Source organism: Amphiura filiformis, chromosome 12 (genome assembly GCF_039555335.1).
Source record: "Amphiura filiformis chromosome 12, Afil_fr2py, whole genome shotgun sequence".
Taxonomy (NCBI): domain Eukaryota; kingdom Metazoa; phylum Echinodermata; class Ophiuroidea; order Amphilepidida; family Amphiuridae; genus Amphiura; species Amphiura filiformis.
In genome coordinates, this window is record NC_092639.1 from 15,578,926 (window position 1) to 15,602,226 (window position 23,301).

General features: G+C 37.8%; 1 protein-coding gene across 2 annotated transcripts; it reads right to left on the bottom strand.

Moving 5' to 3' along the window:
* Positions 1-872: 872 nt before the first annotated feature.
* Positions 873-20,937, bottom strand: LOC140165851 (regulator of chromosome condensation-like). 2 transcript variants are annotated; one of them, XM_072189182.1, is made up of 9 exons: positions 20,833-20,923; positions 12,862-12,984; positions 12,354-12,541; positions 11,362-11,544; positions 10,183-10,402; positions 7,123-7,278; positions 5,913-6,026; positions 4,017-4,175; positions 873-3,225 (listed from the first exon to the last, which is right to left on the bottom strand). In XM_072189182.1, exons 2-9 carry the CDS (start codon positions 12,941-12,943, stop codon positions 3,059-3,061), a joined length of 1,269 nt encoding a protein of 422 aa, XP_072045283.1. In that variant the 5' UTR covers positions 12,944-12,984; positions 20,833-20,923; the 3' UTR covers positions 873-3,058. The 2 variants fall into 2 exon arrangements, with proteins under 2 accessions (XP_072045283.1, XP_072045282.1); XM_072189181.1 differs by having other exon boundaries at positions 874-3,225; positions 12,862-12,964; positions 20,833-20,937.
* Between the last annotated feature and the right edge of the window lie 2,364 nt (positions 20,938-23,301).

The following is a 23,301-nucleotide window of genomic DNA, read 5'->3' on the forward strand; positions in this document are numbered from 1 at the left end:
ACTTGCGCCGCATCACAGAGAGGTAAATGCTGCACGCCTATGATACTGGCGTCACGTAAAATGGATGGAAGGCCGCCAGTGAGATGTAGGAATGTGGCTCGTCAGATTCGTCTATAGGGCAGGGGATAAAGGGGAGTTACCCCCTCCTCATGATTTTTTATGCTGAAATACCTTACTGAAAAAATTCCCAATTTTTTCATGGGCCCTTTTCCGAATTTTCAAGCACATTTCCAGAATATTAACGTCCCTGCTACAGGCTCTTCCAGTTGAAATCCATACCCCCCCTCCTATGGAAGCCATGACCTTCATCTCCCACACAGGTGTATATTTCAAATGGAGTCTCCCATGCAGGTAACCCCATTTGAAATTCTCTCTCCTTGAGTGAAAGATTACGGTAACCGTAACGGGTGTATGGATTTCAACTCTGCAAAAATAATGCCTCGTCAATGTTATCATGACAAAATTTCACATTTGTGTCTTAAATTTGCGATATAACAACTGAAACGCTTGTGAAAATTACCACATCACAGTACTTTGGATCTGGAACTCACCAACACACTAAAACTGTTGTTATGTATTATGAATGATTTAAGGTGGTACTACACCCCCTGATGAATTTTGTGACTAATTTTGCATTTTTCTCAAAAAATAACTACACACTGGTAATAAAAGTTATGTATATTTGGGGCAAGGAATCCAATTACTTCACTGAAAATTCAGTGATTCTAGACAAGTGGTTCATTATATGTTAAGAAATGAGGTACATTCTAAAGCTGTACCTCTTTTCTTATCATAAATAATGTACCGCTTGTCTTGAGTTACTGAAATTCCAGTGTAGTAATTGGATTCCTTGCCCCTATAATACACATAACTTTTGTTACCAGTGTCTTATTATTTTTGAGAAAATGCAAAAATAGTCCAAATTTATCAAGGGGTGTAGTACCACCTTAACCCAATCCAGCCAGTATATTATTTGCAAGAATCCATTGATTCCTGCCATATTAGGCCAAGTAAAACATAAAACATGTTTCTCGTCCCCTCCTGCTTCCTTTTTTGAGACCGCTTCAAATTTATTTATTTATTTTTCTTTTAATTCAGTTTAACTTTTGAGGACATGATGTCTGGAAAGTTGAGATGCTTTCTATAGCCTCCCTAATATACAAGAAACGCTTCTGGAAGGTTCACTGATCATTAGAAGGGCCTTACCTACCAGAACAATAAAATAAAAAGGCCGCCTCCTTCAGGCATTATTCTATATGCTAAATACAGGGCTAAATACACTTTTTTTGATTACAAATAAAAGCCCTCCTCCTTTTTTTGAAAACCCGGACGAGAAACATGTCTTTTTAACTTGGCCTTAAGTTGCAAGAATCAAGACCAATCAAAATTCAGGCAGGAAACTGTAACTCCGAGTATAAATATTTCCAGCAAATGACAGTAGGGTCCAGCTCATGCTCCATATATGGCAACAAAATATTGAATGCTTCTTTGTGTGCGACATCCGGAAATACCTAACAGTGCATTAAAGCAATAAAAATTAGATGCTGCCTGATTTTTTGTACATTAATAATTGGGAAAAAACCAACAGCAAAATCAAGCACAAATCGGTGAAAGGTATTTGATAAGTTTGCATCATCATCACCATTATCATTGATATAATGTCAGAGTTGAATTTTCATGTTTCAACTTGGCATGCCAGCAATTATGCTATTCCTGTTGAAATCCATGCATCCCCATGGAAGACAAGAGTCCATGACCTTAATATTTCTCATAGAGAGTGTGAATTTCAAATTATATTACCTGGATGGACGATTCCATTTAAAATCTACCCCCTGTGTGGGAGATTATGGTCACATCTTCCATACAGGGGGTACAGGGGTATCAACTAGAATAACCCACATGTAACAACACCTGTCAACTTTATTTTGCTGTCATAAAAAGCATTCACATGGAACATATTTTACAACAATAATGGAGCATAGTCTGTAGCCCAACACAATGCATCTCCGCATGACTCATTCAATGTGAACTTAACACCAAGTTTGTTTGTAACAATGAACTTTACATAACAGTCTCAACCTGACCTCAAGCGAAGCATGCAAAGTACAAGGTTACAGTTATGATATGTTGGTTAAGTCCCTAGTACATCAATACTGAGGTTTTTGTGTTGAGCTGTTGAGGCAGCAAACATTCAAATACATGCACATACACCGAAATACTTTTGAACTTTGATATCTAAATAATACTTTCGATAATTCACGCATGTACCATTTCACAGCCTGTCTCTTCAACAATACAGTATAATTCGTAATAAGCATATGTGCCCATTAACGAGTTGCTCAGACAAGAAGAAATTTTAGGGCACAATGTAGTTTGTTAAACTTTTTTTTCTTTAAAATTAAAAGGAGAAAAAAATGAAAAAGTTGAACAAACTACTCTACAAATTTGTTCTTGTCCGAGCAACTTGTTAATAGGCACATGTGCTTATTAACAAATTTTTACAGTATGCCATAATTACATAATTTTCTCAGCTACATAAATGCTTTCTAACCAGCTCGAGAACTTTTTACAGGGTAACTTTCTTCCATTATTTTAAAAATATAACATGATTATCAGTGTCTCATTGATATACACAGATTTTGAATCATTGACCAAATATTGGCAACCTCAAAATATCTAATTTTCAAGAATCACTCTTGTCTCGGAGTAACAATCATGTTTGTTCCTAAAATTGATTTCGACATATGGCCAGCAAAGGTTCTGAACTTAAATTTATTGTTTTTCACTGTCGACTGCAGCATTATTCCCCCATAATTCAATTTTTTTGTGGGATTTTAAAAATGTGGCTTATCTTGAAAAGGAAATACTTTTATCTAAGGCCTAACAAAAATTGTTTGATTGGATCAAACAATTTTTGTTTTTAGGCCTAAGCCTGTTCAGCAGCCCTTAATAGTTGAAACACTTGGAATGTTGCTATAACTCACTTCAAAAATTCACTTACAGTATGAGAAGATAATTGAATTTTAATACATATGTGATATTAAAATACTGGTGGTCATCATTTATCTACAGCGAGTAGTACTGTGTGTTGTCCTCCAGCTCCTACATATATAACACGTCTGTTTTGCAGCTGTTTGCCTTCCATGAGGACGGGTGTGTCCGCATCATCTTCATCACCTGTTCCCAACTGGAAGCTGCTTCCCATTCCCCATGCGTATGCTTCACCTGAAGTAAAGAGTATAGTCCAAGCAAAATATCTGGTGTCAAACCACATGATTTAATTGCAAAGCAAACAAAATTACACACATTTTCAGCAACAGACTTTTGTCAAGTATGAAGAGATAACCTTTTGCGTGCCGGAAAACAAAGGACCGCATGAACCCAGGTACGAGCGAAAAGTGCAACTTGCGACGCTTAGTGTGACGCAAAGGAGGGCATGACACGCAAAAGGTCATCACTACAATTACTGCAAAGGAAGAATGAAGGAAAAAAAGTAGGAAAAGAAAGGAAAAGAAAGGAAAGGAAAGGAAAGGAAAGAAAAGGAAAGGAAAGGAAAATAAAATAAAATAAAATAAAATATATAGGAACAATAAGATAAGGAACTCTAAGTAACCACTATGAATACCTATTACTAGATGTAAACGGTACTAATCGTAGATCAATTAAGTAAAACAGATTTACGATGTGTCAAGTTACTATTCATTTCTGAGACTTACGAAGCTACATGAAGTTTAAGTTAAGTGAAATGAGATGGGATTCCATGGTATGCCCCACTATACTATTTTGCAAAGAACTTTAGCACTGCCTGATTTGGCGTAAGTTTATGGCGTAAACATGAAGTTGGGTTCCAATTGGCTAATTGAATCACATCATCATCATGTCAGAACCTCATTTACCGATCAATCTGCGTAGCATCGAATGACGCAGAAATGCCCAAGTTCTTTTTTACTCGATCGGTCGATCACTGTGAAAGGACTTTGCAAAATAGTGTGTAGCGTAGAGTCCATACTACTCACCTTGTTTAGTACATGCTAGACTAACAGAAGTACCACATCCTATACTAGTGACATGTTTATCCGCTAAGTCTGTTATAAGAGCAGGTACGTTGGATTCCTTGGTCTGTTCTCCTAGTCCTAGTCTGCCATAGTCCACTCTGCCTAATGAGTACACTTTTCCTGGTGGGAAATAAACATTTGTATTAACATTAAAACTGTAAAAAAAAAAAAGGAAGGTTTTATTTCAAACTCTAATCGTGACCCGCAGGTCAAATTGCTAGAATTGTACATTAAACACACCTAAGCGGACACAATGCAATTTGCAGGCAGCAGCTTAATCAGCGCCAATATTGCAACATTGAAACAAACAACTATTATACAAACATCCAATCCAACCCCCACCCACCCCCAGTAGGCAATGAGGATAAAGTGCCTTGCCCAAGGACACAACACGTAAGACAACACAACACAAGGACACGTTGGCACGAGCGGGGCTCGAACTCGCAAACTATGGATTATGAGTCGGGCGCCTTATCCACTCGGCCACACGTGCTCCACTTTGGCGTTTGTAGTGCACGGATATTTGAAGAAAATTATCATCCTGTGAGTTCAGTGCATGTTATCAAAGCTCCTGTATGGCATTAAAACTAAAGTGAATTTCTGGCTTTTAATTTTAAAATTTGACCTTTTTTCCCATACATAAAATCTATTTGAGCGCCAGTTTAATCAACATATTTAATTTACATATTTTAATATGCAACAAAGAGACTTTAAAAAGTCTCTTTGCACAGCCGCTATCGGCGCTGTGCATTCTTTTTTCCGCGTTCTTTCTTCTTTCTTGTTTCTTCTTTCTGTCAACATCATTCAATCAGCCATCGTAGCCACATGCTACACTAGTCACTAGGACTATTGGGTGGTGCCACAGATGTCACATGATGAACTTCCGATCAAATGTCATCCACTTCCGGTCAGTGGCCAAAACCGTGATTTTCACTAAAAATGCTTCTTCTTCCACATTTTACATAGCCCCGTGACGTCACTTGCACACATGCATCGCCTATTACCAGTGTCTAAAAGTCCTTCACAGAATTGGGATCAAAGGTCATTAAGGGGTCACTTCCGGTAAAAGTAAGAAAAATGTGTAAAAAATATTCAAAAAATCACTGTCTTTACAAATTACATAGCAGAGAGTCGCCATTAGCACATATGCATCGCTACTAGCCAGGGTCTTTAGGATGTCTACAGTTTTGGGGTCAAAGGTCATTAAGGGGTTACTTCCGGTCAAAAACCAAAATTATCAAAAATGTTTAAAAAATTTTTATTTCAAAATGTAAACAGACCAGAGTAATATAACCATCATACATGAATCAGTGTTACCTGATGTATGCATGGTATTTTTATTTTGGGGGTCAAAGGTCATTAAGGGGTCACTTTCTGTTTTTAGTTAAATAACTTCAAGAATTTTTATCTCGACAACTAAACATAGTAGAATTTTTTAATTAAAATTGGAACAATGCATTTTGTCGGTGTACATTAGGTTTTTTTTTCCATTGAGGTCAAAAGGTCATTAAGGGGTCAAAAGGTCAATCATAAATTTTAAAAAAATCAAAATCCATGTATAAGTTCCAATTAAGCTGAAATTCACCAGGAATATTCCTTATGACATCCTAAGCACTATGTAATATTTTTATGGGTCAAAGGTAATTAGGGATCACTTCCGGTTCTCAAAGATTCGGGGTCATAACTCATTTGTCACTGCTGGCTGTGCATGCTCGCGGTCGCAGGCGAACGCAATCAGATCTCGTTGTTGCCTCTTTTCATAGTTAAGTCAGTGGAGGATATACTCATGTTTATATTTTCTTGGCCTAACTTGGATTATGTAGTATTGTTTTGAACATAACAATATATAGTACATACCTTCTGTATCTAAGAGAACCGTATGATGTTGACCACCAGCGACTGAATCTACTTTGATATTGGAGAAAGATTCTATTGCATTGGGCATATAATGGGGTTCTCGGTTTGTTAAACCTGCAAATATAAACAAAATAAAATAGTTATTAAATACATACAACAGGATACAAGTAATTTAGATGTTTGATTTATAAGCAAAATATTATCATTCAAATTCAATACCTCATAAATGACTATGATCCAAAACAAGGTCAAATGACATCCATCCATTTTCATAAGTCGAGTTAAATTGACATGCGCAGGCATGAGACTGCACTTTCCTAAAAAAAACTGAAAAAACTGAAAATGCGCGTGAAATTGGGCAAAAAGTACCAAAAACAGGCTGAAATTAAATAAAGTTGAGGAAATTTTGACTATAAAAAAAACTGAATTCAGTTTTTAAACTGAAAATTCTCATGCCTGCATGCGTCTTCAAAATTGCATCAGCACAACCCTTCCTGATCAAGTATTGTTCGCCAATTCAAGAAGATACAATACATATCAGGGGCATATTTAAAGGGCGGTTGGTAGTGGGTAGACTGCTTCATGTCCTTGGACGTCATTAGTTACTGAATCAAAATGCCATGCAAGCTTTGCCGCATCTTCCAAAAATTCCTGTTTCTTTCAAAAATTTAGATTAATAATTCTTTCAAAATAATTACCATCATAACTTTGATATTTTAAAAATCTTTCTGACATTTGACTTGCTAGGCCAGACAGTGGACCCTCTCATACTTGGTACTTGTAGGCACGGCCTTTGATAGAAATTGAGGTTTGCCCGTCATTTGAATAAACTTGCCCATCCTAATTTGACCTTTAACACATTTACCAGAAGCCTGGTAATACCAGGCTTCTACAGACCATTGGGAGTTCAAATTAAATAAGTGTTGAATAAAGGCTTTGATTTGCGAATCTGGTTTACTAAAAAGTTCAATAGCAAACTCTCAACACCTACAATTATAATGCAGCATCTGTCAAAAGTATTAATTTCGCCCGACCCAGGAGCAAACTCCCCAACTAAAATAAAGGGCAGACAGGTGGCTAGCTAAGACACTTCTCGTAGGCATACTCTTCGCTGGCAGCTTAAATCCCAAGTTGGAATGGCCATCAGCTCTGTGGACGGGAAGCTTTTGGATCTGCTTTGCAAAGTTTTTGCAATGAAACCGTATCTCACCTATGTGATGATAGTTGTTGAGCCCCCATGCATATATATCCCCATCTCTGGTTCTAGCGAAGGTACAGTATGACGAGCACCAGACACCATCGAATAGCGGTTTACCTCGACCTCGAATTCGCTTACAGTGAACTCTGCTTGGTTCTAACAAAATGGCTGTCAAGGACAAATAGAAATATACATGTGTTTTTAAAAAATTCTAAGAATTCCATAGAGTGAAATTATGTGTTGTGCTCCATGTGTGATGTGCATCTGGAAAAATGTGACCATACACAATGAATGAGCCGTAAATGTCCCAAATTGTATTCTGAGTTAGTGTAAAATGTGCATGAAGGTAGTATTCAAAGCTACCTCAAGTTGGTGCGACATGTATCTCATTTTGCTGATGATAGCGCTAGTCAAACACCTTTTAAACCAATCAATAATCTATTGTTTCTCAGTGAAATCAGTGTAAATACCCATAATTAGAGCTGTTTTAGCGTACACACGTACAATAATGCCTGAAAAAAGGAGGAGGCCTCTTTTTATTTGTTGTTCTGAGAGGTAGGCCCCCTCTAATTATCTCAAAACCATCCAAAAGTGTTTCTTATATATTAGCAAGACTATAGAAAGCATCTATACTTCCTAGCAGGGTTCACAGTTTGCTCTCAAATAACCAGGTCCACCTTTTTATGCTGGACCCATTCAGATCCCATTTAGTTGAAATTTGCGGGTCCCAAATTGATTTTTGTGGGTCCAAATTGTACTTATGTACGAAACTTCAGAAACACCCGGAAATGTATTTTCAGTACTGGCGCAAACGACTTGAGTTTCCCAAGGGAAGTTACCGTAACAGAAACAGAAACAGATAAATATGAAAGTATGCCGAATTCGGCACCCAAAACTTACCAAAGTCGAGTCAAATTACTGGGTAAAAAGACGACTTTCCGTGATCGGCCGACTTTCACATAAAGAACTACAATTACTACCTAATAACATGCACTACTTTAATCATCTAATTATTTGGTTATTTTGTTATATTTGCTCGGTTGAAATATACAACTACCGCAAAAAGCGTGTTTTCAGCGATGTCACCAGGAATTGACCCTGTTTTGTTGACAGTATTATTGTAACATAATATTTGCACGATCCGAAAAAAATATCGCAAGTCAACCTCTTCCACAGTTCCCCTCGTATCACTGATCAAATATCTGTGCATGAAATAGCGATGAGGTGTGTATCATGTTGCAGCGATATTTGTAATTGTACATGTATGTAATTTATGAATGAAAAGTTGTTTAAAAATGTGCTGTGAGCCGATTGAGAGCTGGGTTATCGCACAATGACGATCTATGATGACATTTTCTATTTCTTGGATGGGATTTTTTCCGGGTCCAAGAACAGCCTGCTGGACCCATTCAGGTTACATAATCTTACTTTTTCCGGGTCCAGTGAGTTCAAAAAGCGTCCTGGACGCGAAAACGCGATAAACTGTGAACCCTGCTTCCTAGACATATTTTTTGAAAAGTTATAACTGAATTTCAAAAAATAAAAAATATAATTGAAGAAACCTCAAAAAGGAAGCGGGAGGGGACGTGAAACATGTTTATTTTTTTATTTGGTCTAATGTATAACCAACAATTAACAATGAGAGGACATATCCTGAACCTCGTTGACTTGGGATGATTTGAAATGACCACGAATTATGACTGTTTGATATTTATTACCAGCAATGTGGAAAAAGAGACACATGTAGAACCGAAAAAAGGTACTATTTTGTTGAAGGAGCAAAGTTCAACAAACCATAACCCTGCTTCTGGATATCGTTTGAAGTCAAATGATATACCATTTTAAATAAAACTAAATTGACCGGGGCCAAATTTACGGCTCATTTGTGGTGTACGGTCACAAATAGTTAAACACACACCTGTGATTTTACTTCACCCCAAACCGTGTGCTCCTTAAAGTGTGCTGAGGCTTGTGGGTGTATTACACCCAAAAATATTAAATTAAAAATAGCAAACATGAACAGGAAAGATTTCTTTGGATTTCAAGATGTCATTCTCATGTTGTGTATCGACATGTTAGCACATGCTTCATTTTTGAGATATCAAAGAAATTGCATGCCAAGTGATCATGACAGCTCACATTTCGAATGCTCAGTGCCACAAGTGGGTAAGTGCAATAGCTGCCTTGTGAACATTTGGCAATTTACACATGGTATATTGTACTAATTTACACATGGCAGCTATTGCACTTACCCACTTCTGGCACTAAACAGTCGATTTGTCTCAGCTGATTACCTCAATCCTGCAAGTCACTTTGATCATTCAGACAAAAGGTGCACTGTGGGTAATACTGGGACATTGATTGGTATGTATTTCAATGGGGTGGATTTTGCAATTTGCACCTGGCAGTTTGCATGTGTTTTGCAAAACATTAATTCCTTGTAATGTCTTCACGGCACTTGCACAAAACAAACACACAGTACATGTTGAGCCTGGTGAGAACTACCAATATTGTTAATGAAAAGTAAAATCATGAGAATTTCTGATGAGTCATAGTTCATTGACACGTACAGCTATCTATGTGAGAGATTGGGTTGTTTACACCGTGATATTACCCATGATGCACTTTGTTCTCAATTATGGCTAATTTTTTGCCTATTGTTGCATTTTTCTCAAAAATTATAGCGCATTGGTGACAAGTAAGATATGTACATTATAGGGGCAAGGACTACAACTACTGCACTGGAAATTTTATTTCAGCACAGACAACTGTTGTGGAGTTACAGTCAAAATTGAGGGAAAACAAATATTTGATCAATAAATCAATAACTACTTGCCTTGAGTTGCTGAATTTTCAGTGCCGTAGTTGTAGTCCTTGCCCCTATAATATACATATCTTACTTGTCACTAATGCGCTATTATTTTGAGAAAAATGCAAAAATAGGCACAAAATTGGCCAGGGTGTAATACCCCTTAAACTAACAAGTAATAAACAACATTCATAAGAGAACCTGACCCAATCAATATTACAACTTTGTTGTTCACTATTCCCCCCCACCCCCCAACCACCTACCTGGTCCTTTACGTCCACCTCTCACTGCATGTATCTCTGCCACACGACCAAGCTGTCCTTGCTCACCACATCCCATGGTCAGCAAGTCCCCATCAATGGTCAGCATGCATAAATGGTCATCGCCAGATGCTATCTGGATTACAGGTGCTTCTAAACGTATATGCAGCGGTTGTTTGCTGGTTTGGCCATAACTGGTTAAGCCAAATGCACCTGTACCATCCTGCAGAGAACAAAAGAATCAATTTATTGAAAAAGTCACAGTAACCTGAACTTGTATATAGCGCCTTTTTCCAGCTAGATCTTGAAGGATTCAAAGCGCTGTAATTTCGCTGCCATGGTGAATCATCACAATCAAATCGCATCATCTAGGCCAGTTGCAGCCGAACCTCAGGCGCAGACCTATCCACACTTAGATTGTAACATCCACCAATTATCTGTGCAGCTCCCCAAATTCCATTGGGTGAAGGAAGTTTTTGATAACCAACTAATCACCGATTTTTTGAAAGCAGGAGGAAACCGGAGTTCCCGGAGAATACCTGCCAGAGCGAGCATGGAATCGGGATAAACCAAGTGCACATGAGTCCTTGGGCCGCGCCGGGGCTTGAACCCGTGACCTCAGTGGTGCAAAGCGAGGGAACTACCGCTGCACTAACTCGCCGTCCCATGATAGGGAAAACTTGAAAAGTGTTGACGTGGGAGTCAAAAGACTTTTTTGTAGGGTCTTGGAAGCAATTCATATTAGAACAGACCCAGACTGAACCTTGACAGAGGGTTAGACCTTGACTCAGCAGTCTGGGGAAAACATCCTGAGTGACTGACACCACCCTCCCCCGGAATCAAGGGGTGCCACAACATCTTGCTTGACGTCGTTTAAACCTGTGACATCATCGGATGTATTTCAACATTACTTAATAGCAATTCAACAAATCTTGAGAGCAATAACATCCTCTGAAGTGAAGACGCTGGTAGAGCTGGTGAAAGCGCTTTGGCGAGTGTACATTGTACCAAATCGGAGTAGCGTAGAAGTTTAATTTTGCTTTCCATTTACCGATTGAATGCGTAATGCGAAACTGCCGCATGTGAATTGAAGTTGCGACTTTATTGTTGCGCACATTAACAAGAACCGAATAATTTCCGTCGCTTAAAAGTTGAACAAATATAACAAAAGGTGATATTTACCCTAAATGTTCCCCACAAGAACACCTTTCCTTCATCTGTGAGTGCAGCAGTATGTGAATCGCCAGCACTGATCTGAATAATCTTGTCTGCTAACGGCACTTTTCCAGGTGAGAATGGTTCTGTGTCTTCATCTGTGATGGGACGACCTAACGCACCCTCATCATTGCAACCAAAGGTGTACACCTGAAATCAAACAAAAGATCAAATGGCATATTTGGCTATTATTCTGGGAACAATGGAAGCTTTATGCAATTATGACTATTATATAATGCAACAAAAAAAATAATTCAGGCGAAAGTCAACCCAGTACAAAACATCATTTGTTATGAACTTTTTTACTCATCAGTCATCACCAGAACATTGGTGAGAATCAGTGATAATATTGAATGAATGAACAGTGTGGAGAATTCCCACATTCCCGCCACTCAACCATGATGACAACACACCTACAAAAAGGTTACCAGACTACTTGATGCTGTATGTGTGTGTGTAAAGTGTTACGTGGTACACATTTGGTCATTCATTTGAAATTCTTACTATTTAAAGTACCGTAATATTTGTATTGAAAAGCATTTCTTTAGCATTCTCTTTTAGTCTTTAACCAGAATATTACACATATATTTTTGATATTAACATGTCAGTAGAGTAGAGTATTTAAGTAATCCTACAGGTGCAGGCCTATAATTTTGGTTCATTTTGATGGACATAATTTCAAGATACAATGTATAACCAATACATGTGAAGAATTTTAAGTTTCTTTTTGAGCCCATTCCTTCAGCAACCACCAATAGAAGAGGGCGATAAGGTATTACACTGGATTTCATTTCTGCCCCCTCCCCCATCTTTGCTACCGGTTGTAAGACACACTGTGTGGATTCCTTCAGCAACCACCGATATACACATAGAAAGATCAGCTATACTACTCCGAGCTTCATTCTTCCCATTCCGGATTCCCCCATCCCACCCTATCTTAGCAACCCCATTGAACCTACTTCACCATCGGTTGTAAGACAAACTGTGTGCATTCCTCCAGCAACCACCGATATACACATGGGAAGATCAGCTACTACTCTAGGTTTCATTCTTTGTAACATCTCGTCACCGTGTCCAAGCTGTCCTACATCTCCTTCCCCTACTGTCAATACCACTCCAGGCTCAGTGCAGTGTGATGGGTGGTTTACTGTGAACAGAAAAATGTCACGACACTTTCAGTATATTAGGCTAAACAAAATTGATGTTAAGTTTCCAGTCACATATTTTTTGAGTAATGAGGTGACTCTTTATTATTCATGAGTGATGAGGTGACTCTAAATTCATTATTCAGTTGTATTTCATTGTTGGAGTTCAAGACCATGACGTTAAGGGGGTACTACACCCCTGCCCAATTTTGTGACTCTCATGGTTGTCAACTTTTGTGTTGAGTTGGGGGTCGGGCATACAGTCAAGATATGATTTGTCCAAAATGGATCATTGTTTACTAACAGTGGTCAACATCTTTACCTTTGACTTTTTTGGTAGCTGCACCATTGACAGCAACTTGGCTCTTGGGAGGTCTTCCTGCTGATTTCCTCTTAGGTGGCATGATTACAATTGATGATCAAGTCTGTGGAACAAACACAAAGGCTACAATTAACATTAAAAGGGATTGGATAGCGACATTTCCACAGCATTTTTTGCGGGACATGAGAGCACATCAGACACACCAAATTGCATTCTGAATACGAGGAATGTTCTTCTGATCCAAGGGCTTAGGCAGCCAGCCGTGTAGGGAGTGTTTTACACACCCAAATGTGTAAGTAATCTTTTTTTTTTTTTTTTGGGGGAGGCTCAGCACTGGCAGGACAGTAGGTCCCACAAAAAATATGTGAAAAGAACAGAAAACATCGCTATCCGAGCCCTTTATATAGGCTTTCGAGTTCGACTCGACCACTTGCAGCAGGGTTGGCGCGATTTAAATCAATTGATTTAAATCACGATTTAAATCAATTGATTTAAATCGTGATTTAAATCAATTGATTTAAATCACGATTTAAATCAAATTTTTTTTTTTTAAATCACTGATTTAAATCAACTTGATAAATTTAAGTTAATTTCTTCCTTGAATTGACTGTTTTACTTCATTTGTAATGCTTCTACACCTTTTGGGTACAATTAAATACCTCTATGATGTCATTTTATCTATTGCTAAAAAATCATTTTCAAGGTGCAGAATTCAACAGGTTTTTTCCCATGATTTTACCACATTTTTTCTGTGAAATTTTCACATCTAAAAATGCATTTTGACTTTTTGTAAATACATGATAGGATTGTGCATATATGTATAGCATTACACTGGTTTCTTTTGACTTTATCATGGGGTATAGCAGTTCTTGGAATTAAAAAAATCAAAAAAATCCGATTTAAATCAAATAAATCAATTTTTTTTATTTTTTTTTAAAAATCGCCAACACTTGCAGGCTATGTTAGCACATAGATGCTACTTGTAAAACTACCAAAGGTGGAAACTGAATTTTGTTATTGATTTTTCGGTTACTTTAGCTCAGGCCAAGTGAAATTAACCTAAAAAACTTTAAATGTTGGAGCAAAGAATCAAAACCATAAATAACTAGAATTACGCGGTTAGTAATTAAGGTGGCCCCCACACAAAGGTGTGTAAACCACACCTATACAGCACCCCAGGCCACCATATCCAATCACCAAATCCAGTTTGAAGTTGATCGGTTATAACATTTAAAAGCTGCAGAGTGGATTAATGAAAATGTAAGCAAATATGACACAAAACTATACAGCGCATCAAGCTACCATGACCAATCACCAAACCAAGTTTGATATATTGGATGGCTGAGCATGATACCATAACATATCGAATGAGTCATAAAAATATCGTACGAGCCAACGGCGAGTTCGATATTTGTATGACGAATCCGATATGTTATGGTATCATGCGAAATAAGCCATCCAATATTATCATTATTAGGTTTTCTTAACTCCTAATAACCCTGAAAACATAATAATGAAGTTGATCGGTTATTGTGTTCAAGCTGCAGAGTGGATTAATGAAAATTTAGGCAAAATATTGAAATAAGCTCATTAATATTCATAAATATGCAAATAACATGACACAACAATGAACAAAACTATACAGCACATCAGGCTACCATGACCAATCACCAAACCAAGTTTGATATAAAATTGGACGGATTGAGCATGAACACCCTTCTGAAGTTCTGTCATGTCTGTGTACAAGGGTGCATCTATAGCCCCCATAGTTTGCATTATTTTTGTCCATAGCCTTAACATGTTCCACTTGTCCTAAAACTAATCCCTACCAAATTTTATTTAATTCGGAGTTTGTCTTATGGGGCCACCACAGGCTTGAAGTCCGAAAATGGGCTTGTCCATTGAAACGTGTAGTAAAGTGAACTTTGCACTCTAAAAACACCCTATATATTGCATGCAATGTATAAATGGAAAGAAGAGGGCCATATGAAACTTAACTTTAACACTCTGCTGTGGGATTTGTTTCTTGGATATTCAGATGAGGGTCAAAGGTCAACAGAGTTCAATGTCAACAGAGGTCAAAGGTCAACGAAATAAGGTCAAAGGTCAACAAAGATATAAATGACATTCAGAGCAGAAAGATGATTATATCTTGAGTTTGTCGAGGATCCTCTTCTTAGAAAGCGATGATGCAGTAATGTCAAATAAATCCAAGCAACCTGGAGCTCTCCACAAAGCCAGGTGGATGGCAAAGCTACTTTACTCAATAAAGATCTGTTTGCTTGGAGCCCAGATTTCACAGCTGCCACAAGGTACCATAAGAGCCGTCCATCAAGTGCCGAAAGTGAGAGAATTTGTTATCTTCGCCACTCTGATCTACAGTTTGTGGTGGTTGACCTGCACTTCAGCTGCTGATGCCCCATATGGCATGACCTCAATCTGTTTCACAAGTTGCTCATGTATGAGGCTGTTAATCCAGTTATTTCTTCAAGTGCAAGTACTTGACAGGAGAGATGATGCCCCTTGCACTGTTTAGTGATATAGTGCCCACAGATGAGCGGCGTGCACTTGCTGATAAACTCCTTGCAGTTAAACCTGCAGTACATCTTAGCAGCGGATTGGATTAGCCTTGGAAAGCCTGAGTTTCCAACCAACATCATCGCTGCAACATCTCTTGGAGACTTGGTCAATGAGGACTCATGGTTCACTATCCACATACTGCAAATAAACACTGACTTTCTCACTGAAGATGTTAATACATGGTCAAATTCTCCAGCATATCAAGAATCCTTTGCCAACATCATGCAATGTTATCAATGACTGTGCAGAAAGCTTAGCGCGGACTTCTTGGATGCAGCAAGAACAGGAAAGCACTACAAGTTGTTGAATTAAGCCGCAATAACGAACCAAATCTCCGAAAGCGCAAATCTAACACTGATGATTAAAACCAGACTCCTCAAGAAGCACTGAACTTCTTAATGAATGTAATACTAATAGTGAGTGCTGAAAATAGCATTTTAGGATTGTAAAACTCTTTTACATTAAGGCAGCTATTACTTGATACAGCAATCAAGACTGCAAACATAGCTGCCATTTACAATAAAATATGCAAATGTTTTGGAAATGGTCTAAACTCTTTAAATTGATGCACTTAGCAGTATTGAGAATACGGCAGCTATAATTAGCCACACAAAGTATATGAGGCAAAATAGCTACCTTATGAAATTGTGATATAGCTTATCATAAATGTTCTGATGGCCGGTGGCGGTGGCCCCATAGGTCGAGGTCCGATTTCAATGAAATTTTGTGCGAGGTATTTATTTTGATAGTGGAACACATTTATGCTATGGACAAAAATCAGGGTTAACATTTTAAAAATAGGGGGGCTATAGATGCACCCTACTGTGTACCGTACTGTTGCATCAGCATACTTTTTGTGGAATAACACAATCGCTTGACCGAACCTCGACCTTGCCTGGCGACGACCATATTCAAAGTGTGATTGGACAATTATCAAAACTCTGTGTGTGCTTGCTCTGTAACTTCTGTAAGCGTGTGGTCTTGCGTAGTCATGGAAGTAAGTATTTTATGTTTGACGCATATACGCACCCAAGTTGGCTCTCATGATCGAGAATTATATATTTTACCCATCATAGCATTCATAATCATTAGGTGCATCAAACGCCCCTCATGTCAACCGAATTTTTTGTACCTAGTCTTAAAATATGCCATTAGTCAAATTAATAACCTACACAAAATTTAAATTCAATCGGAAGTCGTCTTCTGGGTCCACCATGAGCCTAAACTTTGGGCGTGATATCCTACACTAGGCAGAACAATGGCCATAAGGCAGCTATTATAATACACAGATTTTCGGTACATAATAATGGCTGCCATGTGCTTTACTTCTGGATTTGGGTACTTGTGGTAATGCTGGGCCCTTTTACAGTCCCAAATCATATAGTATAAGGATGTCACACCTGTTAGGACAATGCAATGTTACAAAACTTTTATAGCTGCCCTATGTGTCAATATGTTAAATTAGACATATTGCTGCCATTTGCGTATCTAGACTTGAAATAGGTTACAAAAACCCAGTAAACACAGGGCATGTGTTATTGTATGCAATTTCCCCAGATAACAAAGTTAATACTATCAGAAAAACTTACCACAATGATGAAAATAAGATATTAACCCAGTTCATGTGCAAACATTGTGTTAGCTGTCATATAATTTACGCTTACGCAGGTTGGGCATCTTTTTCCCGTCATGCTTAACAATCTGTGGAACATTTTGATGTATCTCAGTTTCTGAGCTTACTCATGATCAACAGGATCATTGATTACAATGATGGCACCATCAGTCCAACATTGAATGAGGATTGAGGACTGAAGCAGTCAGAGTGTAGCCAGTTGTCTACATTCTCTGCAACGAACTCTTATCATAGCATTTTAATAATTGGTGAAAATGTCCCTTTTTGCTAATCAGCCAGGACTGTTGATGGATCAATATTTTCAGGGAACTTCGGTTTCCAAAGCCAGTACCAAAATAATTATGTTACATGGTGCAACCATTACTTCCCAAGGTTTAACTGCATGCAGTTTGCTAGGCAGTGCTTGCTTATTCTCCTCTGTCGGAACTGAAGAGTGTAAATGAGACCATCTCTTCAGTTAGTTCCCAGAGATGTTGCTTCAGACTGTGTTCTGAGACACACTGCAGCATTTGCATGTTCATATGCCATAGGTGCTGTACAGGTAAGGTCATTCTGTGGTCAGCAACAACACTACAAGTCAATCCACCTTGAGCTGTATATGAGAAAGTCTCTTAGCTTGGGCAGCTTATGTTTTGTTGTCCCTGTGCCTTGTGGAAGCTGTAGAATGTGATCCTGTGTGGAGATTTTGATGGAGTACAACAATTTGGCCATTCATCTTGCCTTATGAAGTGCTTCTGATTGCTGTTAATTTAATGGTGGGTTTGATGGATTTCTGACCACTCAGAAACATCATGTATACACAGTTCAACGATCTTGTCATCTCTTGTGAGATCCACCTTCAAGGAGGATCTTAAATATCTTTAGGTTGTCAAGCAGTACAGGTAAAAGATGCATGCCCAACCCAGCTGCGTAAGCGTAAATTATATGACAACTAACAGAAATTTTGCATATGAACTGGCAAATTTTAATAGGCCTACTCTGCCCACACACCGGCTTATGTACTGTAACCTAATCTTAAGTCTAGATATATATATATATTAAACGGCAGCAATGTTCGATTTAAAATGTTGATACATAGAGCAGCTATTAAATTTTTGTAACACTGTCATTGTCCCAAACAAGTATCACATCCTTATAATATGATTTGGGACTGAAAAAGGACCCAACATTCCCCAAAATACTCAAATCCAGAAGTAAAGCACATAGCAGCCATTATTTTGCACCGAAAATCTGTGTATTAGAATAGCTGCCTTATGGCTATTGTGATGCATAGTGCAGGATATAACGCTCAAAGTTTAGGCTCACGGTGGACCCAGAAGACGACATCGGAATGAATTTAAATTTGGTATAGGTTATTTTTATGACAAATGGCATATTTTAAGACTAGGTACAAAAAAATTGGTTGACATGAGGGGCGTTTGATGCACCCTAATAATCATGCATTGACATTTGACTTTGACTTGCTGAAGTTGAACCCTGGTGTTGTCACTGCCAATTCAAAGGCGTAACGCATGATCGTTCCCAAGTCAAAAATACCCCCTATTTTGCACGGTTTCAAGAACATTTTCAGCATTTGTTACCGGTACCCCTATTTTACACAAAAACGGATACAAATTAGCCTTAAAAATTAGGTACGGTAGGCCCTACCCTATTTTTACATTTTAAGTACACTTTTATAAAAGCACTCTTTTTTAACAGAACACACACCAAAGAACACAGCGGCCAAGCTGGGTAAGTCCCTAGTAACGCAATCAGTGCAAAACCCGGGTGCAAATAATTTAATGAACCCCGGAACCAAACTGAAACAAAAGTGAAATCCGGGAGTGATTTGAGCAAGTGAGAAATGGCAAGATTTCTAGGGATTTCAACATTCTCATGAATGATTCACAATAATATACCCTATTTGTTAAATTTTGAGTACACTGTCATGATCCGTCATCAAAAAGACAAAAACAACCCTATTCATGTATTTTTTAAATATCGCGAACATGATTTTATGTTCACGAACATAGTTTAAAAATAACCCCCTTTAAGCCTTTTTCCTGAAATTGGTAACGATCATGCGTACACATCTAGTCAATGTTAAGTGATAACACTGGGAGTCAGTGTTTGAAATAAGGAAAATATGGAGGTTGTCCTGAGGACAACTAAAGCATGAATTCTGCTTGTCCTCAAAACATTTTGGTTGTCCCAAAAACATAAAAGTCATGTTTTTGAGTGCAAAGAATCCAAATAGTGGTTGTCCAGGGGATAAGTACACAGTTAAATATGGTTGTCCCCAGTAATTTTTGGACAAGAGGACAAGAGGATAAGTGCTTATTTCGAACACTGCTGGGAGTTGAACATCATCATTGTGTCGAAGGAGAATGTTTGAAGTAATTGCCAATGGCGATGCCATGGAAGTGTAGCCCTAGAACTCTGGCCATAGTATCCGTTTTTTACTTCTACTAGGGCCAGAGGCACTTACATCCAAAAATTTGTTGGAGATGCTTGAACGATCCAATACAAAAAGTGGCAGCATTTCAATGCTTGATCGAACCAATAAGCCCTTTCGCAAATTCAGAATCGTGATGCATTGTGGGTAATATTTGCCGATTTTATGGAGATAAACACGAGGAGGCTGCAGTGCATTTCCAATGGCGGCGAACTTTGCACTTCCTTCAAAAACATATTTTTGTAAAACATTTTTTTATTCATTCCTACATATGTTAATATTTCCTGTGAAATACAAATATAAATTTCCCTGTAAAGACCAAACTGTCAGCGAAATTCCAGTACAAAACGTTTTTACGGAAACGTCAAAGTTCACCCCATTGAAAATGTACAGTAGCCTCGTTGTGTTTATCGCTATATTTATTTGGCGACTTTGTTTCTGCACATGCGCAGTTTTAATTGCGAAAGGGCTTATACAAATGTGTGTCAGGTCACTAACATGATAAAACCCCCTTGAGAACACACAATTGCCGGTCATTTCTAAAGATGAATTTATACTCAATCGCTTTTGCAGAAACCTGAATCGCACGCATGATCAGTGCACTAAATTGCCGTCGTATTTGCCTGCTGAGCATGCGCACGATTCGCTGTTTTTCGAAAGCGACACGTAGGCCTATATTGGCACCCTCTGTCGGTCAACGTTCTCTAAAATTGTACACATAACTTGTGTAGTTAGCGACAATGATTCAGTCTGATGATGAGTAACCCATGGGTATAAACACAGCTTTACACAATGACTGATTTACATAGGCACAAAACCGCACAAAGGACCGTGTTCATGTACCGTTACTCAGCCAAACATGGCAGAGTAGGTCCCGGATCTTCGTACATGTTCCTATCTCCGCAACGTTATACCTTTCCAACAAGGAAAGAGATACGAAAGGCGAACGTCTATGGAAGTGTGTCCAAAAAAAATGAAATAAATTTGGAAGTTCACATTCTCAGGATTCACCTTTATTTTCCCCAGTCATGTCAGTCTGTTCCTAAGGACTAATTTTGTCATTTGTTATGAATTCATATTAACATTTGACATGATCGAATTTCTAAGTGCATAATGCATATCCAAATGTATAATAAGTTCATGAGTTGCGAATTCAACAGCCTTGCAATGCTTGTCTCGTCGTTGGACGTTGCAAACCTGCATGTAAACTTCTTCATGAAAGCTTTACAAGTATGCGGCGCTCAAAGCATTTTAGTTTTCATTAACAATCTTCCCAGTAAATACTACATATCATTTACAGATATTTGGCAATGAAATAACTTACACAAAATACAAGAAAATGTTAAGCTTAAGTTTAAAATAGTTTCCGCTCAATGCACCCACGTTTTCCAAAAACCGCTATTTCAAATTAGTGATGGGCGATATGCGATATCACTGTTCAGCATTTACAGCCCGCGTCAGATGTGTACAGTCATGACAGTCAGTTTACCGCTTTAATAGGCCTACCACATTTTCTTAATAATTATCTTTTTTGCTATCTTTCATTCTTTCTGTTTCCTTTTTCTTTTTTCTTGTTGGGCATTTATACACAACAATTCAAACAAATTGATATAGAAAGTTACAACTTTACATCCTATGTCCGTCAAAAAAAAAAAAAAAAAAAAAAAGACCCGAGGGCCTAGGCCTATAATAGCCTACTTGGTAAATTTATTTTTGAATTTTGAATTGAAATGCATTTTGAAATGCACTATTTTGAAATGTTAGGCCATAGGCTAAAGTGAAAAAAGTTATAATCAAATTTCTTACACTATAAATTTGTAAGCGCTTTTTCTTTAAAAGTCATATAGGCCCTAGTTCATTACCGTACCGTATGACAAAACAGGCGAAAATAGTAACTTTTGCAATTTTGCAATTCATTCTAGTGACGCTAGTATATGGACAATAAAAGTGTGCCTTTTCATTTAATAACATAAAGTTTGAAAAACATTGTAAGGAACGCTTGAGGTTTTGACTTTTAAAACCTACATTTTGGTCAAAAAATGTGCCTGGATAGGTAGTTTTCAACAGATTTCATAGTTCCACATTCGACTTGCTATAACATTGCATTGCGTTATCTGTTGACCTAGTGACGAAAAGTTTTTTTAGGGGAAGTGTTAGCTTTTGTTTGATAGGGCCTATTAAAAAAATCTGATTGACTAAAATGAAGGGAACACTTGAGGTGACCAAAAAAAGCAAGGAAAAGGGGGTGTATTTTTAGACAAGGCAAGTTAGACAAGGCAAGTTAGACAAGGCAAGTTACGCGAGTGGCGCATTTAGGGTCTAAAAAACACTGATTTTCAAGAATAAGGGTAGTTTCCTGACACTGAACAACTTTTTTGGGGTACCTTTTCAAATTTTTGGTAAACTACGAGTCCAAAAAGGGTACATTTTTTCATTTTTACTAGCCAAAAACTCTAGAAGTAATGTTTTACATTATTTTCTCTAAATTTTTACTTCATCATGTAGCGGCGAGTTTTTTCTTTCTAATACATCAGTCCCGATCAGAAAGTTTAAAGCGATATTACAGACTCATCACTTTCCGCATCTGCCTGTTTTTCTATTGTTACCTCTTCCCCCTTTTTTTTTTAAATAGCGCGGCATATAGGCCTAGGTAGCCGAATGCCGATTTTTTTTTATTCGCGCAGAGTAGCCTAACCGTGCGCGTTTTAGGATATTTTTCGCTATACTGAAGATAGGCCTAGCATTTAGAATCTCATAATAGTCCCAAATTAACGCCTATAGTCCCAAATTAAACCAAAACAAAATGTCGCAACATTTGAAATTTTAATTTGATTCTATATGTAGATATACCTAGCACCAGTAGGCCTAATTCGATTCGAAAATATATATCTCGCGCAGGGGACTATGAAAACATAGGCTTGCATTTTATTTCAGCTATAGGCCTATACTAGTATTCAGTAGGTAGAACAAAAAACACATGCAATTAAAATTATAAACCAAAACAAAATGTAGCAACATTTGAAATTTTAATTTGATCTTCAGAAGATAGCACAACATGATTCTATAAAATATCGCTTTATGGTTCATATACCACCACAGAATTAGAGAAGCCACTAAATCCGCCTGTGAAGCGGTTTCCGGTAAAAGTTTATCACGCCTATTATAATAGTCCCAAACTTCGCATAAAAATTCTAGCAAATTGGTAATCGTGTTTTACAAGAACTTGTGAATGTGATCTCTACAAATTTAAAAAGAAAATGCTAAAATTTGAGTGATATTTACGAACGAGGTCAGAACGCGGTTAGCAGTCGGATATGATGTAAACACGGGAAAAGTGGCCCTTTTATAGGCCTATATCACTAATTTTCTCAAAAATTAGTCGGACCTAAAATGTGTAGTCATTTTCAGAAATGTTATGCAGATTTTGTTCTAGTTAAGATGATATCAAATATATATTTCAAAGTTGGACGTAACTCGACTTATGGCCAAAACGCGTAAAGTCTCTGGAAAGCTTTTTTGTGGTATGTACCCTTTATCTGCTTTAGCAGACAAAAACGACAACCAACGAGCGTTTAAATTTGAGCTTTCTGCAGTTGATAGCAAAATCACACGAATCCGACAAACACCAAAATGACATAAAACAGATAAAGAAATGTAAAAGCTTTATTTCAAAGTTTTTTTCAGCGTCATTTTTTATTCGGATCTTGAGATATTTCAATTTTATAATTACCCATGTAAATCAATGCAGGAGCTCTATAGACACCGGCACCAGAATCGAGCAAATTACGGCATG

Excerpts from the sequence above, each read along its gene's own strand:
- LOC140165851 (XM_072189182.1), bottom strand. The coding sequence starts at position 12,943 with ATGCCACCTAAGAGGAAATCAGCAGGAAGACCTCCCAAGAGCCAAGTT. Across the intron at positions 11,545-12,353 it reads GTCTTACAACCGATGGTGAA|GTGTACACCTTTGGTTGCAA; the intron begins GTAGGTTCAATG and ends GTTTGATTTCAG. Across the intron at positions 3,226-4,016 it reads TCTAGCATGTACTAAACAAG|GTGAAGCATACGCATGGGGA; the intron begins GTGAGTAGTATG and ends TCTTTACTTCAG.